Here is a 20,128-nt window from a genome sequence, read left to right as displayed (position 1 = left end):
AGTTATTTTTGATTCTCATTGATTGGCTGCCAGTCAAACTGATGAAGCTGTTTTGCTCCTTAAGATTGTTGAGCAAGCAAGAAATGGAAAAGTTTCTGACAAGACCAACAAAATAAAAACACCCATAAGAACTGTGTGAATGAAAAACTTTGATGTGATTAATATAAAATATTGTATTTTTGTAATAAATCAAGAGGGGATGAAGAAATTAAATTATATGGTAATAAAGTCATATGTCTGATAAAACTTTCCACCACAAATCTCATGGCCAACTAAAATCCAAAGCTGAGGCAGAATTTATGCTAAATAAATGTAATTATTGAATAGTGAATAAAAAAATATTGAAAAAGTTGGTTCCTTTATATATTTTGTAGCAGTTTGTTGGTTTGCACAGACAATAACAAAATATAAAATAAACACATAAAAAGATGAAAAAGTGACGGAACTAAAGCCTCATCTGAAATCATGTTTTCTGGAGTTTTATTTGAGTTACAAAATATGAAGTGCCATCAGCAGACTCCACAGAGTTTGCCAACTTTCTTTGTGTTACAAGTATTTACATCAAGAAAAGTAAAGATCCATCTAAATTTCCACACTCTGCGTTCTCGTATGTCCCGGAGGTAAAGTCTCTGTTAAGTCGCCATTTTTCCACTGACGTTTAAATATTTAAAATATTTACAAAGTTCTGTACTGAAAAACCCCTCAGAATGAAGCTTGCTCGACGTGGAGGCCCATGCCAGATGTGTGACCTCTTCAGTAGTGAGAAAAATAAGCAGAGTTGATGGAAATGAAGTAGCTGTTAAATGAACATGGTCCTCATCAGGGTCTCCAAAGATTTACAAGTTCATTCCTCCTCCGATAAAAGGCAGAGTGAAGAAGTCTGTACATAATTCATTTTAAAATTACACGATGAAATGTCCCGTTAACCGTTGCAGCACAACAGCTTTAATGATCCTCCTGTGAAGAAATGAGTCAGAAAAAAAAAACACCAATGAAAGATGCCACCCAGATAGTCACCAGTTTTTATGTTAATGTTTTTTTTTTCTTCCTTCTTCAGCGCATCTCCAACACACTAGAATAAAACTTCAATAAATATAAATACAGCAGAAAAATGGTCAAGTAAGACTCATTCTGGTTTGATCCATCCCTGAGTTTTTTTTTTGTCGAGTTTTTTTTCTTCTTTTTTTTGAGAAGGACACATATACCAGACAGGAGTGACAAACAAAAGAAAGAAAATCAGATGTAAAAAAAAAAAAAATCAAATGTTTAAGGTACATCCAAAAATGTTTTTTTTTTTCTCCCCTCCATTGGATCCAGGAACAGAAACAGAAACTGAAACAAACTCCTCTGGTTTCCTGAGGCTCGCGGGCAGGAGCGTCCAGTGATGGGAGGGGTCACAGGTCACACAGAGGTGATGACGATCATGAGGTGTGGCGAGATGCTGGAGATCCTGTTCAAAAGGTCGGGGGCCAGCTGAGACAAGTGGCTCTCGGAAAACTCACAGGGTGGGAAAATCTGGAGCACATAGGCGGGCTGGAAGAAAGAGAAATGTCAAGACGTAAACGCTTTCCTGTGGATTAAGGAGATCAGTGCTGAGCCACACCAATAAATAAAAACACAGATAATCACAAACATTCTCCTTATATAGTATATTTTATTTACAATCCCACGATTTTCCCATCTTTTTTTTTTAAAGCTGACCTATTATGCTTCCTTGAATTGGTTAGTAGAGGTTTACAAGCTTCAGAAAAAAAATATAAAAAATACACTTTATGAACAAAGTCCTTCACAAATGTGTCATGTCTCACCTGATTGGAACCTGGATTGGGGATATTGATGATACCAGCTGCCAGTTTTGCCTGCAGGTAGTTGATGAATGCAGCTTTAAGAGCTTGAGTTTGGTTTATGACATCGTCCTGATCTCGTCCACAAGGCAAAGCGAGGAGAAGACAGTAATCACTGTCACCCTGCAGGGAGACAACGTCGACATTTAGTCTGAACATACATTGCTGTGCCACAAACTACTTCTTGTTATTGCTCTTTTGTCACATAACAGATGAGAAACAATGTCAGTGAAATTGATCAGTCTACTAGTCAGGGGTACAAAGCTGATTCTATGATGTTGGGGCTCAAGTGAAACAACCAAAATGATCCCAAGATCAGCAAGAGAACATAAAAAAATGAAATCATTGTTCTGTAAGGTGCCTACTCAAAGCCCAAGTTTAAATTTATTTGAGATGTGTGGCATGAGCTAAAAGTCCTTCATTAGAGCTGAATTAAAATGAGAGTTGTTAAAGCAACCAGTTATTAAGTCCAAGTTTGGTTGTCGTAGTTAAATAAAATTAGCATTTTATAAAAATATTTTGTATTTACTCATTTTGACCAAGTATCTGAGAAGGTTCGATTGATCATCTGAAACATTTAAGTGACAAAAAAGCAGAAACAAGAAGTCTCCAAGGATTTTAACATCTCTTTTTATTGAACTGTAATCAAAAATACAAGAAATTTAGCAGGAGTAAGACAAAACACAGCATACCGTCATTCTTCTGGCTACACTCTCCAACTGAGAGGCCTCCAGCCTCATCCTCTGAGCGATCCTGAGCAGAGCGCCTCCTTCTTGCAAAGGCAGCGATCGATGAGCCAGAGCTTTGTTTCCACAGACGAAATGCAGCTGGACAGCAGCTGTGTCGTTCTTCAGCGCCAGAAGGCCCTGCCACACTATAGGGTACTTCTGTTTCGATTACACAGAAACAGGAAAGGGTGTCAGGCGAACACTATTTTAGTTTTGACCAACGACTCGACCAATGAATGCAAACGTCTGTCTTACCGTGAGCAACTGCACCATATTAACAACCTGGGTCATCTTTCCATCTGGTTTAGCCTGGAGTTCTGCACCCTTTAGATTAAATAGAAAATCGTTAGAAAAGACATAAAATGAGGGAAAACTACTGCTTCAGCCCTTTGCCATCTACATGTTCATTTTGAAACGTAAACATAAATGCAGTAAAGCTGAAACAATTAACCAATTATTGAAATAATCATCAACTAATTTAGTACTTGATTCATCTTTAACTGAAGTATTCACTCTAAAAAAAAGAGCATTTGATTAAAAAAACACAACATGAATATTGCATTTAAGCTTATGAAAAACAACCTTTTTTTGACTGTAAATGTGTTCTAATCAAAACTCAAGTGGTGTAGTTTTAGGTTCACTTAGTTCAAACTCTGTTAAAAACAATCTGCTATTTAGCACCGTTTGCTACTCAATTATTAATCACAGATACTCATGGGATAAGCCTGTATTGGCGCTGCGTTAACTTTTCAGATACATTATAGATTTATAAACAGATAAATACAACTATAGAAGACAAAATATTACAAGGAATTTTTTTAGCTGAACAAAAATCTTTTGCTACAAATCATCAAGCGTTCACTAAAGGAATGCAATTATTGCATTTTAGGAAATAAAATTATCATTTTCTTATGCTTTGCATCTTATGCATTTTCAATATTGTAGAAAATAAGTTTAAATGGTTAGATAAGAAATCTGGAAAATGGGCCAATTTATTAAAATTTAATTATACAATAATCAACTAACGTTTAGCTGCAGCCCCGAAGCGCAGTGAACTTACCATAGATGGAGTGACGTTCAGTGGCGGCTGGTTGTGCCCAACAGGGGCGTCTGGGATCTGAGAATGCATGCGGTTTGGATACATTCCTGAGTACTCTGAGAACGACCCGCTGGGTCCCGGTGGCATCAGGGGAACCCGCTGAGGTGACGCAATAGCAGCGCCAGACTGCCGGATCGCCATTATTCCATCCTTTTGAATTATAGGAGAGTGCGGCCTCTTTGCTTCAAGCGACTTTATGTCCTTCTCAGACACGCCTTTGGGCAACATGTGAGCTCTTGGAGATAAAGAAGGCGGCAGAGTTTCTTGAATGTGTCCAGAATGGGAGTCCAGTGTCAGACGCTCCCCCTGCTGGTGCAGGCTGTGCACTCGCATATCTCTCTGAGCGATAAACGTTTCCATGTTAGTCCTCAAAGCTCCCCGAGAGTCTGACGGCAGGGTGGCGGATGGTCTCCCAGCTTGGTGGAAGTGTCTGGATTCGTCCTGTTCGCCCTCGTGGCCCCGCAAAGAACCGTGGTTGACCTTGAGGACTTTGTCCCTGCTGACAGCCTGGGGGGAGGACGACCGCGGCTGCAGGGAACCAGGCCACGGAGAGGCAAGCTGCTCGCTGTGGACGTAGTTCATCACAGACAGAGGTGGTGTGTTGACCCTAACCTCCTGCTGAACCAGATGACCCACTGTAATGGATTGGGAGACACAGTGAGGAGACATTCGTCCCACACCTCCAGGCACGTTGTGAGGTGGCATGATGACAGACTGCTCTGGGTGGTGGACACCGGTGATATACTGCTGCATGGGGTTGAGAGCAGAGGATATCATTACAGGGATCCCCTTGGGTGAGGAGGAGCCAAGAGGTGAAGACACCTTGGTGAAAGGAGGATGAGAATGTCCTGACTTTCTTGGGGACCGTGGTTCCTGTTTGATGCCACCAAGATGTGACGGACCTCTGTCACCAGTGGATGTGACGAAGCCCACATGGTTCCCAGGGGGAGACGGTAAATGTGGGCTTATAGCAGGGCTTACAGTGGAAGTCCAAGATGGTTTAGCTCCATCTGTGCCATGAGGATCAACATTCTCCATCTTCTTTTGATGTTTTAACTGCAGGTAGTCTTGGTGGTAACCCATTACCTGCTGATTACCTTGCGGGAGACGCTTCACGACTCCTTGGGGCCCCGCCTGGTAAGTTGAATCCATCTTTTCTAAACTGCTGCTGCTTTCCTGCTTAATTGAAGACAGAGCTGATTGGAGTTTACCAGAATGCCCATGATCGGTTTGTGAAGACCCCTTCTGATGTCCCGACTGAGAATGGCTGTAAACATCTTGTTTAATCTGGGGAATCGACACCAATTGCTGAGATTCAATGTCACCGGCTGTTGCTTGTGGGATTTGACTAATCTTGGCACTGATCCTCAGGGGTCCTTCTGTTTTCTGGCCTGAGTGGCTTAGCACCACCACTCCTTCAGATGTGTTTACTCGCAGACCAGAGCAAGACCCAGAACTGAATGTGGGGCCATGGTAAGGTCCACCATCGTCTTTGCTGGGCCTGTAAGCCGTTTTGGGCAGAGCCACATCCATGGAGGGATTTCCAATGATTAGATTAGGTTTTTCCTCAGACTCAGGGGGGTTGCAAACGCGACTAATAACAGAGGTTGCCGTAGATGCAATTACAGAGATCACAGATTTAGTCTCTCCAGGTAACGTGGAAGGCGTTCGGACAATAGGTGGCACTGAATGAGTCGGCGTTTTACTCTCAGGGAGCGGGGATCTGTTGTGAATAGCAGCTGTTATGGCAGGATTGCTTTCAGATGGATTCTGATCTCGGAGGTTGGGTAGATTGGTTGGAGCAGAACTTCCTCCTCCTGGTAGCGTAGTTGTTTTAGGTATCATGAGAATTTTCCTCAAGTCACTTGTGCCTTGATCTAGCTCTTTGCTGTTGGAGTCAGAAGTGGTCAGCTGGCCTTCCTTGGCTGCTACTGACATTATATGTGCAGAGGTAACACATGGATCCTTAGACTGGTGTCGCCAGTCGGGTGGAGAAACAGGCGCTCGGCTGGTTTGAATGGATTTGATGTTGGGCCTGTTGGAGGCCAGAGAGGGAGAAACACAATCAGCTGGTAACTGTTGTGGCTTTGAGTATATGGGGCTCTTAGCCTGGGGGTGTGTGAGTTTCACAGCTTGTGTTTGCTCTTCCACAGGTGACAGCAACTCTGATTCTGTTGCCTTCACAGCTGGAACTTCAGCCTCTGATTTCCAGGTTGTAGGAGTGATGACTGCAGCAGCTGCAGCAGATGGAGGCTTCTCAGCCACAATCTTTACATCAGACGCTGCACTCTCAGCTAAAGGCATCGTCAACTCCTCACTTAATTCTTCTTTCACATCTTTTCGTGCATGCTTTGGGGCTTTAGGACGTTTAGGTGTTTTGGGCCTTCCCCTTTGACTCTTTTTGTGAGTATTTGAGAAGACGGGTTCCTCTTGCAGAGCGGTTTCAGGTTCTTCAACCTTGACCAGTGGGACAAACTCCTGGATCTCAGGTTCTGAACAAACTTCTGTGCTAACTGGAGCGGCTGGGGTGAGAGGTACACTTACATTTTCACCAGTTATTGAGTCAATGGCAGCCATCAGCTCTGTCTCACTGGCAGGATTACAAGGCTTTTCCTCCTCAGGGTCACTTTTTACCTCTGCAGGAGGGACAGGAGGAGTCGGTAGTTCTGTCGGAAAAGCCGGTTCGGTAAGTTTTGCGATGTTCTCAACTGCCTGCTCCAATTCACGCTCCTGTAGGAAAGAGCTCTTTGAGGCGTCTACCTCCTTCTTCTCTTTTTCTTCATTAGGGCACTCTTTGTTGGCAGTACTGCACCTGGAAACGTGATCTTTGACCTCTTTGACATCCAGTATGACTTGGAGGTCCCTGAAAACATGAGGCTTCGGAGCGCCTGTTGGCTTGACTTTTCCTTTTATGATCTTCTCTTTCTCTGAGGCAAGTTTCTCCTCACCCAGCAGTGAATCGGTCTCTTTTCCATTTGATTTCCCCTCACATAATTTTTCATGAACGTCTTTGTCCAGTTCTGTGCCTTGCTCATCTTTTTCACCTTTCTTTACATCTGATTTTACTGAAGAATCTTTGCCTGAAGATGACGAATGTTGTGAAGACAAATCATCTGCTTCTGTGAAATGCATTACTTGAATCTCATCAGCTGCTTCAGCATTATCCCCTTTCTTACAGCCTGGGACTGTGGGTATTGGACTTGAGGAACCCTTTGTGAGATAAGGTGACATTTTCCCCTTAGCAACTCTTGAAACCCGTTCGCCACTCTCCGACTCATTTGAATCTGCATCCTTATCCATTTTCATTTTCTCTGTTTTTGCAGCTGAAATCTCTTCAACCGGTTTGCGGTTTTTAGGAGGCCGCCCGCGTTGTTTTGCTGGCGCTGGAGTCGGTGGTTCCGACTCGGTGCTGTGCTGCACAGCCTCTTTCTCCGTACCCCGCTTTCGTGCAGAGCGAGGTGACTCAGTCTCCTTGCCACGAGTCGGTGCATCGTCTTCCACTGGGGTTGCGTAAACAGATTTTACATTTCTTCGAGTTCTTGCTCTACTTATCGGGATGCTCTGCTCCGAATGATCATGATCTGATCCAGGAGTTGGAGACTTGGCTGAGGACTTTGTTTCAGCTCTTGGAGATGAGCCACGCTTCAGCTTATCTTTGTCGATGCGCTCACTCTTGCGTGTAGCTTGTTTCTCAGAGACAGATGTTAAAGGAACTTGAGCAGGAGATTGCCTGCCTTTTTTAGTTTTAATTTCTTTTGTTTTATTTTCTTTTTGAAAGGAGACTGGCTCTTCAATTGCATCGCTATCAACAGAAATCTCTTTACTCACTTCTTCAAGTTTCTTCTCTCCTTCTGACTCTACTGCTGTTTGACATGTGGAAAGAGGGTCTTCTTTGATTAAATCTGCCTCTTCAGCAACACTGAGTTGTACTGGACTACTGGCTGTAGGCACTTCTGGTTGTGACATCTCAGGACTTGGTTCTGGCTCTGATCTGCTAACCAACTCTTCATGAGAACCAGGGTCGTTTGTTTGTTCGTCAATTAAAGGCTTTGCATCCTCTTCAAGAAATTCCTGCTTGTCCTCAGAAATGTTAGTTTCAGGAACCGTTTCAGGTGCAGGTTCAGATTTTAAGGTCTCAGTTGGTGAACAATGCATTGTTACAACATCTTCACTTTCTTTTACTTCTTCCTTTGTCTCCTCTTTTGTAAAAGACATAGGTGGGCATACATCAGCGGGTGGAGATGGTAACACACATTTCTGGTCTGAAAGAGGTGTGTCTATGCTTGCAGACTGAGTAACAAGATTAGGAATCAGTTTTGGTTCTGGAGCAACTTGTTCAACAGGACTGATGGGTTTGATTTCAGCTGCCACACTAGATTCTGACGTGTCATTAGACCGTAAATCTTGTTGTTCCTGCTCAGACGGTTTTTCCTCTTTATTTTCACTTGTACAAACTGTGTTTCCTTGATACTCCTGCTGCTGCTGACTCTTGTTTTTTTGTTGTTGTAGTTGCGTGAGCTCCAGAAAACGGCTGTGAAAGAGGACAACGGGGCCGGTCTCAAGTTCTCCCTCTGCTCCTTGCTGACTAGCTTGTTGGTTCAGCATGTGCTCCAACTCTTCGTATTTGCGCTCAAGGTGTTGAAGTCGTCTAGAGTCCAGCTCAAACACAGCGCTATGAAGGAAACGTGACGCGAAAAGCTCTCTGCGTTCCTGTTCCTCCGGCTTGGGTTCTTCTTTTCTGTCATCCAGTTTGTCCTCAGATCCACTTCGTATCTTTTTCTTTTTCATGTACCAGGAAGGAGTAGGTCTTGGTGCTGATTCTACTTTCTCTGTGTCTTTCTGGCTTCGGAAATTCACAAAGTGGGAATCGTAATCTAAAAATGACCAGTTATCCTCACGAGAAGAGGACAGAGACTTTGCTCGTTCCAGTAGAGCTTTAGTATCGGGGGTGATGGTCTGGTCAAGTGCGGTCGAGTAGAATTTGTTTCTTTCAAGGTGAGCCAGCTTTGGGTCTGAAAACCGATCAGGTCTCGGCCTCTCAGAAAAAGGGATAGAGGTGGAGGGAGCAGGAGAGAGGGGTTTGTTCTCTCTATCCTCTTCAGAGTCTGATCTCACTTCCCCAGGCTCCAAATCATGCCAAAGGCCATATTCTGAGGGCTTGCGGTTGTGAAGGTTTTTGCCCAAGCCTCTAGAAAAGTTCAGGTTGGGTAGCAGGTCCTGCTTAACTCTACTGTCCCACCTCTTTTGTTGATCTTCTTCCCCAATATTAATGGGGGTGTTTGTCTTGTTCACCTGTGTGTTGTGAGTCCTCTTGACCAAAAGCTCAAGTTCTGGGTGAATCTTCTGATTGTTTCGACTCAACTCCTTCAGAGAGGCATCCATAAAGTCCTCCTCGGCATGCTGAGAGAAAACCTGGTGACCTGGAGAAGGGGTACTACTCCAGTCCGGGTCTTCACTTTTTTGTCTCCTATAGAAACGCTCTCTCTTTATCCCAGGCTCGGCTTCGAACTGGTCAGACAGCTTGTGAGACGGAAAATTATCTGTGACATCCTCAGGTGGTTTACCAACTTCATGCACAAGGCTACGATGTTCCAGGTCTTCGGTTTCGTTTCTTTGCAGACTTTCTGCTTTTTTCAGTTTGTCAGACTCGCGCTGTTGCTGCTGCTGCATGTGTAAGCGTCTGTTTTGCTCCATCTGCTTGCGGTAACTCTGAGAAAGATCAATGTCGACATGGTCTTCTTTAGTCTTGGCGTTTTTATTAGTTTCAGCATTCTGACTAGGCTTGAATGCAGCATTTTGTTCTTGCTCTCTTACAATGCTTTGATCTGAATTCCCCTCTAGTGAGACCCTTCTGGAGGAAGTGCTTCCTTGTTGTCGTTTTGACTCTGGCAGATCTGCAGAACCTTCAGATTTTTCTCTTTGTCCCCTGAGATCCTCTAGTCCATCCTTTTGAGTGACACTTTTTTCTGTTTTGAGTCGTGCATCTCGTCGCTGAGGATCTTTGTGTTTGTCTGCATCTGGTTCTTTCACATATGTGGTACTGGATCCAAAGTCTGATGACTGACTGCCATCCTCGTCCTCATGCCTGCTTCTTTTCTGACGAACAGTCTTACCACCTATATCCCCAAAGCGCCTTTTTCTTGCAGCGAGGCGATCTGAATCCACTGCTGAATCCTTTCCATCGTTTCCAATATCAGACTTGGGTTGTTTTTTAAGTTTAGGTTTTCCGTCTAGCTCTGCAATATCCCCTTTAGTTGTTTCAGTTTTTACAGAGTCTTGAGGAACAGTTAACTGGTTTCCAGACAGAGCGTCTCCATCCACCTTAGATTTCGGTTTCTCATGAACATCTTGGTCTGATCCCTTTCCTCTTCCAGATCCTCCATCAAAAGCAGCATCCATCTCCGTTTCTTGTACCTGGCTAACCGGGGACTGACCCTTTCCTTTCCTTGATTTATTCTTTTCAGTCTTTTCTTTGTCAGTTTTATCTTTCCTTTTTGGACGTTTGATTTTCTCTGCCCCTGCCACGCGATCGGGCTGAGCGCTCTTCTCGCTCTTCTCACTCTTTGCTGCTTGATCTAGCAAGGTCTTTTCAGATTTGTCAAAATGTGGAGGCGACATGGAGCTCACGCTGCCGCTCCTCTCTGAAGACTGGCTGTAAACACGCCGTTCTGAGTCTCTGGCAGCACGTTCGGACGGAGAAGGGGAAATTGTGGGAGTGACAGCTCTTCTTTGCGATGGGCTCCACCTGCTGCGATCAGCCTCGAAGCGCTCGCGCTCTCTTTCTCGTTCTCTTTGAATGTAGGTATATTTTCTGATGTCCTGCTCGAAGGGGTCTCGGTAATCCCTGTAGTCTCTTGGATCCTCATGATAACGTGGGTCAAAGTGTTCTCCCTGATAATGCTCCAGTTCAGGAAAACGCTCTCTGCTGCGTGCGGCGTACTCTCTGCGAGCTTCCTCTGGATAAAGGCCAGTGGTTCTTATATTCTCATAGTAAGCTCTCTCTGCTGTAAACTCATGATAAGGAGGTCTGCGATCCTCTCTGTGAAATGAATAGAAGAGATTATTAATCACTTTAGAAATGTTAAAAATACACGTTTGTTTTTCTATATATTTACAACAAGTTCGTTTAAATTCCTTAAACTGCCAATGGAGAAGTTAAATGAGAAAGGAAATAAATTTACCGTCGTTCTGGTGGAACTTCATAGAAGTCTCTAATGTCCTGTCCAGAGGCTTGCATTGAGCGGTAAAATGCATTCTGGCTCTCCTGACTTGCAAAATCCACCTATTGAAGAACAAAAATACCAATTAACTACAGAAATAACGAAAAAATGTAAAATATAAAGACATTAATGTATCTCTTTTTTTTTTTTTACCTTAATTTTATTACCACCGATCTTCCAGCCTTTAGTCTCCCGCACAGCTGCCTGAGCAAAATCCGTGTTGTTGTACAAGATGAGCGCCATCCCCTTTAGTCTATCAAATACGACCTATGAAAGGTACAGGCACACAGTTACAACCAGACAAACTAAAATAAAGTCCAGAAAATTATAGAGATGTTAAAAAAAACAAAAAGAAGCTTACTTTAACTACGTGCCCGTAACGCATGAAATGCCGTGTGAGGTATTGCTCTGTGATGTTGGGGGCCAAACCATCAAGCCAAACACATGTAGTAGGTATACTCTTCCCAAAACCAAGCTGCAAAGAGATGTAGAGCAGCAATTTTACAGACATAAACTGCAAATAATTCAACACAGAAAAGAAATGGTTCAGGGGATAAAATTACTACCTTAAGCCTGTTGTTTCCCAGATATTCTGCATCCATTTTCTTTATGGCCTTGCAAACGCTGCCAATGTCAGAGTACTGGACAAAAGCATACTGAGGAATCCCATTTACTTTCTTGATGTCGATGTCCTTAGGAGGAAGAGACAAGAATTACAACAATGCTTATTGTAAAGTGGGAAACGTTAGTTTCACAGCACAAATCTGTGTGAGAACTTACAACAATTTCTCCAAAGCGCTGAAAAATGTCCAGGAGTTGCTGGTAACTGGTGGTCTTTTCAAGGTTGCCTATAAACAGCGTCCGTGTAGCCTTGGGGTGGAACTCGTCTAGGCGTCCATCTAACGGTCTGTAGTCATTTTCATTCTCTGTTTCTGAGGGGAAGAAACAGGTTTCAATCGTACCAGCTACATTTAATCCAACCATCTTTACATCCACTCACATTTTGGAAGTTCAGTCATGTTAAATAATCTCCATCTCATACGAAAGTATTAGAGCCAGACTAAGATTTTAGTTTTGAGATTACGAGAATGAAGCCATAAGTTGAAAAGAGACAATATTACCAGGAAGAAGTCGTAAAATTACCAGAAAAAAGTTAAAACGTTAATGAGATCAAAGCTTCGACAGAGTTGAAAAATCCTGCTACTGATAATTTGATGCTGATGTGTTTAAGTATGTCCTTATTGGTAAAACCGATACCATAGTATAACTTCACAAGAGTTACAAAATTATTACTTTATTCTATTAATATTATGACTTTATTCGGGTAATATTGTAAGTTTATTCTTGTATTATTTCAACTTAGATTTTTTTTCTTGTATCACAAACTTTTTTCTCATAATATTACAAAATTTTTCATATGCTTTTATTCTCGTATTATTAGAACTTCTCGTAATAATTTTTGTTATTGTATTTTTACGACTATTCTCGTAAATAACGATTTTCTACTGGTAATATGGCTTTTTGTATCATCAACTTACCATTGTGTGACTGTTCTTGTAATATTACTTTTTCTTGTAAGGTGACTATTGTCAAATTACTATTTTTTTTCTCCATACTACAATGTTATTCTCATTGAGTTTATTCTTGTATCATTATGTTTTTTTCCCCGTATTATTACTACTCTCATTTCGATCTACTATCGTCAAAATGACTTCTTTTATTACAACTTTTTTTCTCATACTACAATTTCATTCTCCTAATATGTGGTCATCATCCTATTATTACAACTTTATTGACTTACTGTCAAATGACAAACCTTATATTATGACTTTTTTCTTGTGTTGTGACTATTTATTCTCATAAATACATCTTTCTTAGCCTGGTCCTAATGATTTGTCATCCGTCACCACTTACCTGGACCATTCCAGGCTGTAACCTCAATAAGCATGCCAAAGAACAGCTTTCCCTTGGAGACGCTGAGAGCTTTCTCTTGGTCCTCTTGCTGTCTGAAGAACACTAATCCATAGCGGTCCTCTGATGCGCCATGAATCTGCACTGAATTCACTTTCCCGTATTTCTTAAATTCATGGAAGAGTCCATCTTTTAAACTTGTATCTGCAGAAGGAAAAGTCAAACTGTCAGTCAAATCTGCAACAGAAATGAAAACACAGATTTTCCAAATATGGTGTTAAATTACAGATCAATTTTATTACAGATCAATTTTTTTACAGGTCATTTTAGTGGCTGGATCTTAAATGTTGTGCTTCAAAATAAAAATATAGATTATTTCAGTTATACAATTCAATATTAACAGAAAATAGGGAAGTACGGGGAGTTAAAACTGAGAAAAAACATGGCAACATGGAACACCCAACCAAAATGAAACTCCTTAACACTTTAATCTTTCCAAAAAGTACTGCTCTCCTATCTGGGACAGACTTCTACCCTGATTATCCGTTCTGGCCACAGACAAAAAGAACTTGGAAAAGGAGAAGGTTCCTGCAGTGGAAACACATTTTAAACTGATAATAGCCCAATCCAAGTTTATTGCGCATGAATCCGACAATGCCCTAATAATAACTGATATTTTAAACAATTAGAAAACTAGATTTTCCCCCAAACAAACTGGAATCCAGCTGAACATTTCCACTAACCTGTGGAGCGCACTGGTAGGTTTTGCACTTTAATCCCAAAGCTTCTCCGAGGCTCTTCAGAGTCCATCACTAAACATGTCTGGGGAGCCGTGTGAGCAGCCGACGACTGAACGGAGCGGGCCCGGGAACCGTCGCTAGAGCTGCTGTTTGAGTCGCTGCCAAACAGAGACGGAAAAGACACAAAAATCAGTTGGACAAACAAGTGAATAAAGTCAATCAATAGGTAAAACATTCAGATTTTAAGATGCATACCTGCCACTGCCTGTGCTGCTGGTGCTGCTGACAGAGTCGGAGCTTGAAGATCTACTCTGAGATCTCGACCTTGGGCCTCTTCCGGGGGACAAAGGGGTTCTTTTAGGAGAATGAGGGGTTTTTGAGGTTTGCCCTGCGGTCCGCTGAGGAGACGGATGCCTCGACTGGGATGAATGAGATGATCTGCTTCGACGGTGGTGATGATACGATCGATCAACACGTCTCCCCCTATCATCTCTGTAGAGGTCTCGCCGTGTTGAATTGGTAAGGGTAAATGGGTCTCGTATTCTAGAATCAAAATGCGGGTCTGCTGCCTCAAAACTCCCTCCGATGGCACTGCTGCCGGGGCCAGTGGTTGCAAACACCGGGCGATCGCGGTAATAATCAGCGTTGTAGTGACGTTGTCTGTCAAAAGTCCCGCTGCGCTCATGGTGGCCATATGGGCTGTGATCATAAGCACGTTCACGGCTTTCTGAGCTACTGTGAATTAAGAACAAGGTAGAGAGATTTACAAAAGAAAAGAAGAATTAGTAAACTCTTGAATTAAAAATAGTCCATTGGTTACTTATACAGCACAGATGCAACAAAGCAACTTGTTAAAAACAACCAAGTATGCCACAACTACACAAAAGAAAGAATAGGCTCACTACTCATTGTGTTTTCAGAACCAGCTTTGCATACAGGGCAGCAATTTTAAAATCTAGGCTGAAAAATGCATATAACTACAACGCCTTGTAATAGTATTAATTTCAGCTGAACTTCTCCACATTTGTCATGTTAAAACAATAATTTTTAGTGCCGTTTTGTTGCACTAAACGGCACTAAAAATGCAGTTTAGTGCATTTTTATTGCAATAAACTGCCGTATTGGTTAGTCTACCAATATTTTGGTAGACTAACCAAAATATTGGTTAGTCTACCAATATTTTGGTAGACTAACAAAATATTGGAAGAAAAATTACAAACCTAAGTGTGACTTGAACTTGTTTTCAGATCCCTTATTAAAATCCATTGCAGCCAAATATTTTAAGTAGTTAATTAATTTAGTAAACTGAGTCCAGCTGGGTATAGCCACACCTTATTATAAATAAAGGTGATCCATTAAGGCCTCGTAGGAGACAGTAAACATGTGGAAGAAGGTGCTCTTGTCAGAGGCGACAAAAATTGGCCAAAAGCTGCTTTTGGTTTAAAACTAGCAATGAACATCCCCCTTTAACTTACCATGCACTCAGTGAAACATGGTGTTGGCAGCATTATTCTGTGGGTAGACAATGAAGCTGGTGCATGTTTGATCAGAAAGCGGCGCAATACGAGACGATAACATGCAAACGGACAGACTAAAAAAACTGCAGTGGAAAACGGTTGAAAAATTCTTAAAATCGACGGGTCTGAAAAGAAATGCACTCCACACTTTTCAGATTTTGATTTGCAAAAACATTTTTGATAAACCTTGTTATAAACCAAAGACTATATCAAGATAAATCTCCAGCAGAAAAACCCACTATGTTGAAGTTTGTGTTTGTAAAATGATATGTGAAAAAGACCAAAGGGAGTGAATACTTTTGCAAGGCGTTGTTTTGCTTGCTACGTTTATTTGTTGTTTAAGCAACAATAGGTGTTAGGATATGGTTTTTTTCAATGGTGTAACAGCGACAAATTACTCCAGGGAGGGGGCAAGGCTGTCTTAAAAGAGAACATTAGTCACATTCAACCTGCTTCAACTTCTTTCATCTGTATTTCTATGTCAAGATTTTAGAGGCTGATAAAAAATGCTTCACATGAAAGAAACAAAATTACATTTTGTTCGATTTTCAAGTTTAAAATCCTATATACAATCTAAGTAGAATGGATTTATACATGTTATGCATGCCGTTTAAAATGTAAATTACACATTATACTACTTTTGTAACTCGGTGAAAGGAAACACATTCATGGGCTGAAAAAGATTATTCACCTCTTGCATTAAATTATGCAACTTCCTCTAAAAGCAGCAGTAAACTAAACTTTCACAAAGCACTAGGGAAGCAGAAAGATAAAAATATGGCCAGAGAAATACCAACCTTTTGGGAAAGAAGTTACCAAAATTAATCCAAATAAAATCTAGGTGGTCAGAATGTGAATGCCCCAATGAAAAATTGGAGAAAAACAAAAACATCAATTGATCCAATTAGGGGAAAAAGGTTTCTCCTGAATTGTACTTTGAGTTATCTTCAAGGACCAGTGAGGATTCCTGTATATTCCACAGTTTGGTATTTAGTTACTTAATTCTCTCCATTGGATGAGGACAAAAAAGGAAAAGCAAACAATTTTAGAAATATGCTCCTTGGCAAATCTGAATAAATGGAGTGGGGGGAAAAAAAATAACTTGATAACATGTAAAAAAAAAAATATGATGATGAACTTAATCTGCATATCCGGGTCAACTAACTAATAATATGTTTGAAGGCATTATGGCAAATATATCCAAATGGATCATCAGTCTTGGTGGCAATGGTAGAATAAGGAAGGAGTATGTCCCAAAGGTTGACTGATTCCATCGAAGAAAAAACTAAACATACCAATAAAAAAAATCCCAGTGGATTACATCCTGCTTCTTAACTTCTGGAAGAATCAGACACATCACAGAGTAATAAATCCTTTTCGAGTCTTGGTATCGCATAATTCCAAAGTCCAACAATCCCATTAGGCGTGTTGGTAGAAATATATGGCTTTTTTTTTTTTTTGTTTACAGTCATCCTGGGCTCTTGGAGGTCACAGGCACAGTACATCCACACCTTGGTATTCCAGATAAATGGCAACAATAAACCTAGCCACCGTATGATCCACACCACTCTGTCCACGACAAACTGCATCCACGACGTTTCAGCCTTCTTCATGCTTCCTCAGATGAAGAATTACGCCAAAAACCTTGGAAGACGGCCGTTTGGATCCGGGAGCGTTCGCTTTCTGCCTTCTGAATATAATTTCCACATTCGGGGCATGGCATCAGTAAAATAGTTACACTTTACTCTAAAGTAACTTGGAAAACTTGGGGTATACGCATTTGTTCAGTCTTTCTTGTGATGTGTATTCTCTAAGTTCTTCCATCCAGTTGCTTAAAACTTAAAATCCAGAACAGGGTATATCCACATATTGGGAAAGGGAGTAGTCCAACAATCAAGTCTTGGGTCAAAAATGATAGGCCAGTGGCGGGACATTGATATACCTCAATAAATCCTTCAGGCAAAAAGTAAATCCTTCATATTTGGGATTTATCTCCAGCTTCAGGCAAATCCATGTATAAATCAGGGTTACATTCCATGTTGATTAAAAAACATATCCAAAATCTCCCCAAGGTAGTATCCCACATAATAAATCCACAGCTCACCAGGATATTCCTCTTAGATGTAAAATCCAAACCAGATGTAAAAAAAAAACCTTGAAATATAGTTACCTTTGCAAATGATAGTGAAATTAATTTACTTAAATCCCATGGGCAAGGCGAGTCAGGTGTGATGAAGAGTGGAGTGATCCCTAGATTACCTTTGTGTGACCCCTGGAGGTACCGCTCCCTGATGAATAACCCCACTATGTGTACAGATCTTACACTTAAATGAAACCTAGAGCACTCTGGATTTTTTTTTTTTTGAGGGACACCGTGTCCACTTACCCATCTATTCTCCGTTCAAAACGTCCCTCTCGGGTGTGTAGGGACACAGGTGGGCCAAACACTGGGCCAACTGTTCCCCTAGGGAATCCTGCAACGTCTCGACTGCTGGAGGGGGAGCTGTCTTCGAGGCCCCGCACAGCACTGGGGACTGACCCCGGCTCATTGTAGTCAGTCCGAAGGTCTCTGTCTCCCATCTTATTGACAGCATTGTGAGCCTTCTGTGCACTTTTGATATCCACAAAATCCACAAAGGCTGCAACACCGCCCTCTGACCCTCGCTTTCGCAGAACCTTGACGCTCTCCACGCGGCCATACCTGACAGGAAATTACAGACACAACAAAGAAGGAGTTACATTCAGAGTATCCAAAAATAGCCTACTGTCTTTCTGTATGGAACAAACTTGATATTCAAGACCAGAGAAGGCAACACGATAGTGTCCACCTCAGAGAGATTATCTGAAAAAGAATTAACTGCATTTTCCTTTTGTATTTAATCAGTTTTAGATTACAAACAACCTACATCGAAGCCAGGACAATGGCACTTTGTGCTGTAAATACCGTTCAAACAACAAAAACACAATAGTAATGAAGTTGATTCTAATGATATAATCACAAATTGACGTGCTTGCTAGCTTTAGATTAGTTTGTTGGTGAGAATGGCCTCTAATTTATGAGGCAAACAAAAACGATAAAAGATCTGTAAAGCGGTAAATACTGACGTCTATCAACCTTAGTGATGACAAGTGAGGAAAACACAATGATTCGCGGTCTGTGGAGTTAATCCTACAGCACCACAACTTAAAGTAGTTTCAGTGACAGCAACCGACTTGAACGCTGTGCAGCTCAACAACTTGCTAACATTTAGTCCCGAGTCCTGAAAGCTCATTAAAATAATTTAGAGTTGGGCTTTTTAAAATTACTTCTCTACGAAATTAGACTGGCAGCGAACGGAAAAGTCGCATTTGAGTGATCAAAATAACAAAAGTCCTCCACATCATTACGGTGGACCCTGGCTGTCTTTTGGGTTGCACAGATCACGAAAACCTGCCGACTTCCCACAAAATGGTTGGCTGGGTGGTAGCTCGGTGGCTAGCAGCTAACTGCCTTCTTGCGTTAGCAAAAGTTAGCGGAAGACTCTAAAATATCAATATGTACGCCTGGGCGAGTCGCTTTGGTTAAATATTCTTAAACAAATGCAAATGTGATGTAATAAAGCACACGCACCATACAGGAAACCTCTCGAGGAGTAAAAGTTAATAATGCTAACGTTAGCGGTGTTAGCAGGGCTAGCAGCGTAGCCTCGCATCGAGAAAAGGTTAGTGCTGCAGCCAGCGCGCGCAGCTCCGCAAACACGGTCTCTCGCTTGCGTAACGTACCTTTTAAAATGCTCCATGATTTTCTCCTCGCGAACATGTTCGGGTAAATTTCCCACCCAGAGGTGTCTGGTTTCCCGAACCATCTTGCGATCTTCTTTCCCCCTTCAAACACATATGATCTCGCACGTTTTTAATCCCCTGCCGGTCGGAGGTCCGCCTGAACAAAATGACCGACGGTTGATTCCGTGAACGATGTGGGCCCGACCGCCTGCTCCCCGTGTAGCTTTAGCTGCTGGCTGGCTGGCTGGCTGCTGCTGCTTCTGCTGCGTCCTCGATCAGAGCGCGTTCACGCGCACCGGCCTCGCTCCCGGTTGGTGGTTTCGGGTTGCGAGCCGCGTGCGTGAGTGACCCAGGCGCACGCGTGAGCAGCGAGCACGCGGTTTCATGACGAAAACAAATCAACACAAGATTTTTGTGTGCGAGTGCAGACAAATGTCTGTTTAAAGGAAGCTACGTTACCGACACGTAGAAGAAAATAAGAAAATATATACACAACATAAACAATTAAAATGTATATATATTTTTATTTAGATATATACTTAATTTCTGCATGATTTAATCAAAATTAGTGAGTAGAGTAGAATTAGCACTACTTGAACTTATTTTTACTAAAGTAAAATGTAGCCATCTAAGAAATTACTCAAATAAAACTAAAACATATTTTGTAAAAAAGCTACTCAAGTACCCAGTAACTGATCAAAATATCAGTCATTTAATGTTTAAAGATTACATCCACTAAAAATGTAAGTTATGTGGAAATTCTAGTATTTTAATAATCAAAATGGAAATAATTTATATAAATAACATAATTACAAAACAACAAAATTAGGCAAAAGAAACATTTTTTCAAATAAATTTGTTGATATTTTAACAAAAACTGTAGGTGTGTGTCTGTGTCTGGTGAATTTTAGGTTTAAGCAAGCTTATTCTTCATTCAGTGACGTGGCTAGAGTATCCAAAAATTTTATTCAATTTAATAAAATTACTCAAGTAAAAGTCAAAAGTACAGTGTGTAAAAAATACACGTTTAAGAGTCCAGCAAGTTACTCATTAAATGTCACTGAGTAAATGCAACTAGTTACTACCCTGCTTTGATTATTATTAATCAGAAGTGGCCAGAGTACACAAAAATTGTACTCAAATACTTATACCCAAGTAAAAGTACAACATGTTCAGTAAAGGGTTTTAAAGAGACTGATAATAACATCTAATTAAATATTTAACAATGATATAATTAGACAAACAACAAATATAAAGCTATGTGCAAATCGTTGTATATTAAAGATTTAAATGAAAACAAAACAAAA

The 20,128-nt window shown here is 41.4% G+C and overlaps 1 protein-coding gene across 4 annotated transcripts; it reads right to left on the bottom strand.

Moving 5' to 3' along the window:
* Positions 1-458: 458 nt before the first annotated feature.
* On the bottom strand, positions 459-19,115 carry LOC103465147 (msx2-interacting protein). 4 transcript variants are annotated; one of them, XM_008409755.2, is made up of 15 exons: positions 18,822-19,115; positions 17,446-17,760; positions 13,798-14,277; positions 13,546-13,700; positions 12,806-13,006; positions 11,672-11,823; positions 11,458-11,583; positions 11,253-11,366; positions 11,045-11,158; positions 10,853-10,953; positions 3,633-10,710; positions 2,828-2,896; positions 2,537-2,731; positions 1,809-1,967; positions 459-1,533 (listed from the first exon to the last, which is right to left on the bottom strand). In XM_008409755.2, the coding sequence occupies exons 1-15, from the start codon at positions 18,902-18,904 to the stop codon at positions 1,402-1,404; spliced, it is 9,474 nt and encodes a 3,157-aa protein (XP_008407977.1). In that variant the 5' UTR covers positions 18,905-19,115; the 3' UTR covers positions 459-1,401. The 4 variants fall into 4 exon arrangements, with proteins under 4 accessions (XP_008407977.1, XP_008407978.1, XP_008407979.1 ...); XM_008409756.2 differs by having other exon boundaries at positions 13,798-14,274; XM_008409757.2 differs by lacking the exons at positions 17,446-17,760; positions 18,822-19,115 and adding an exon at positions 15,857-17,438.
* Positions 19,116-20,128: the final 1,013 nt, after the last annotated feature.

The sequence above is a fragment of the Poecilia reticulata genome, linkage group LG5 (assembly GCF_000633615.1).
Source record: "Poecilia reticulata strain Guanapo linkage group LG5, Guppy_female_1.0+MT, whole genome shotgun sequence".
Lineage (NCBI taxonomy): Eukaryota > Metazoa > Chordata > Actinopteri > Cyprinodontiformes > Poeciliidae > Poecilia > Poecilia reticulata.
The sequence above is the reverse complement of the archived record's forward strand: the minus strand, read 5'-3'. Positions and strand labels throughout refer to the sequence as shown.

Coding starts and splice junctions, on each gene's coding strand:
- LOC103465147 (XM_008409755.2), bottom strand. CDS start 18,904: ATGGTTCGGGAAACCAGACACCTCTGGGTGGGAAATTTACCCGAACAT. Junction 10,954..11,044: donor TCGGTGGTAATAAAATTAAG/GTAAAAAAAAAA, acceptor GTTCTTCAATAG/GTGGATTTTGCAAGTCAGGA. Junction 2,897..3,632: donor TGAACGTCACTCCATCTATG/GTAAGTTCACTG, acceptor TTTAATCTAAAG/GGTGCAGAACTCCAGGCTAA.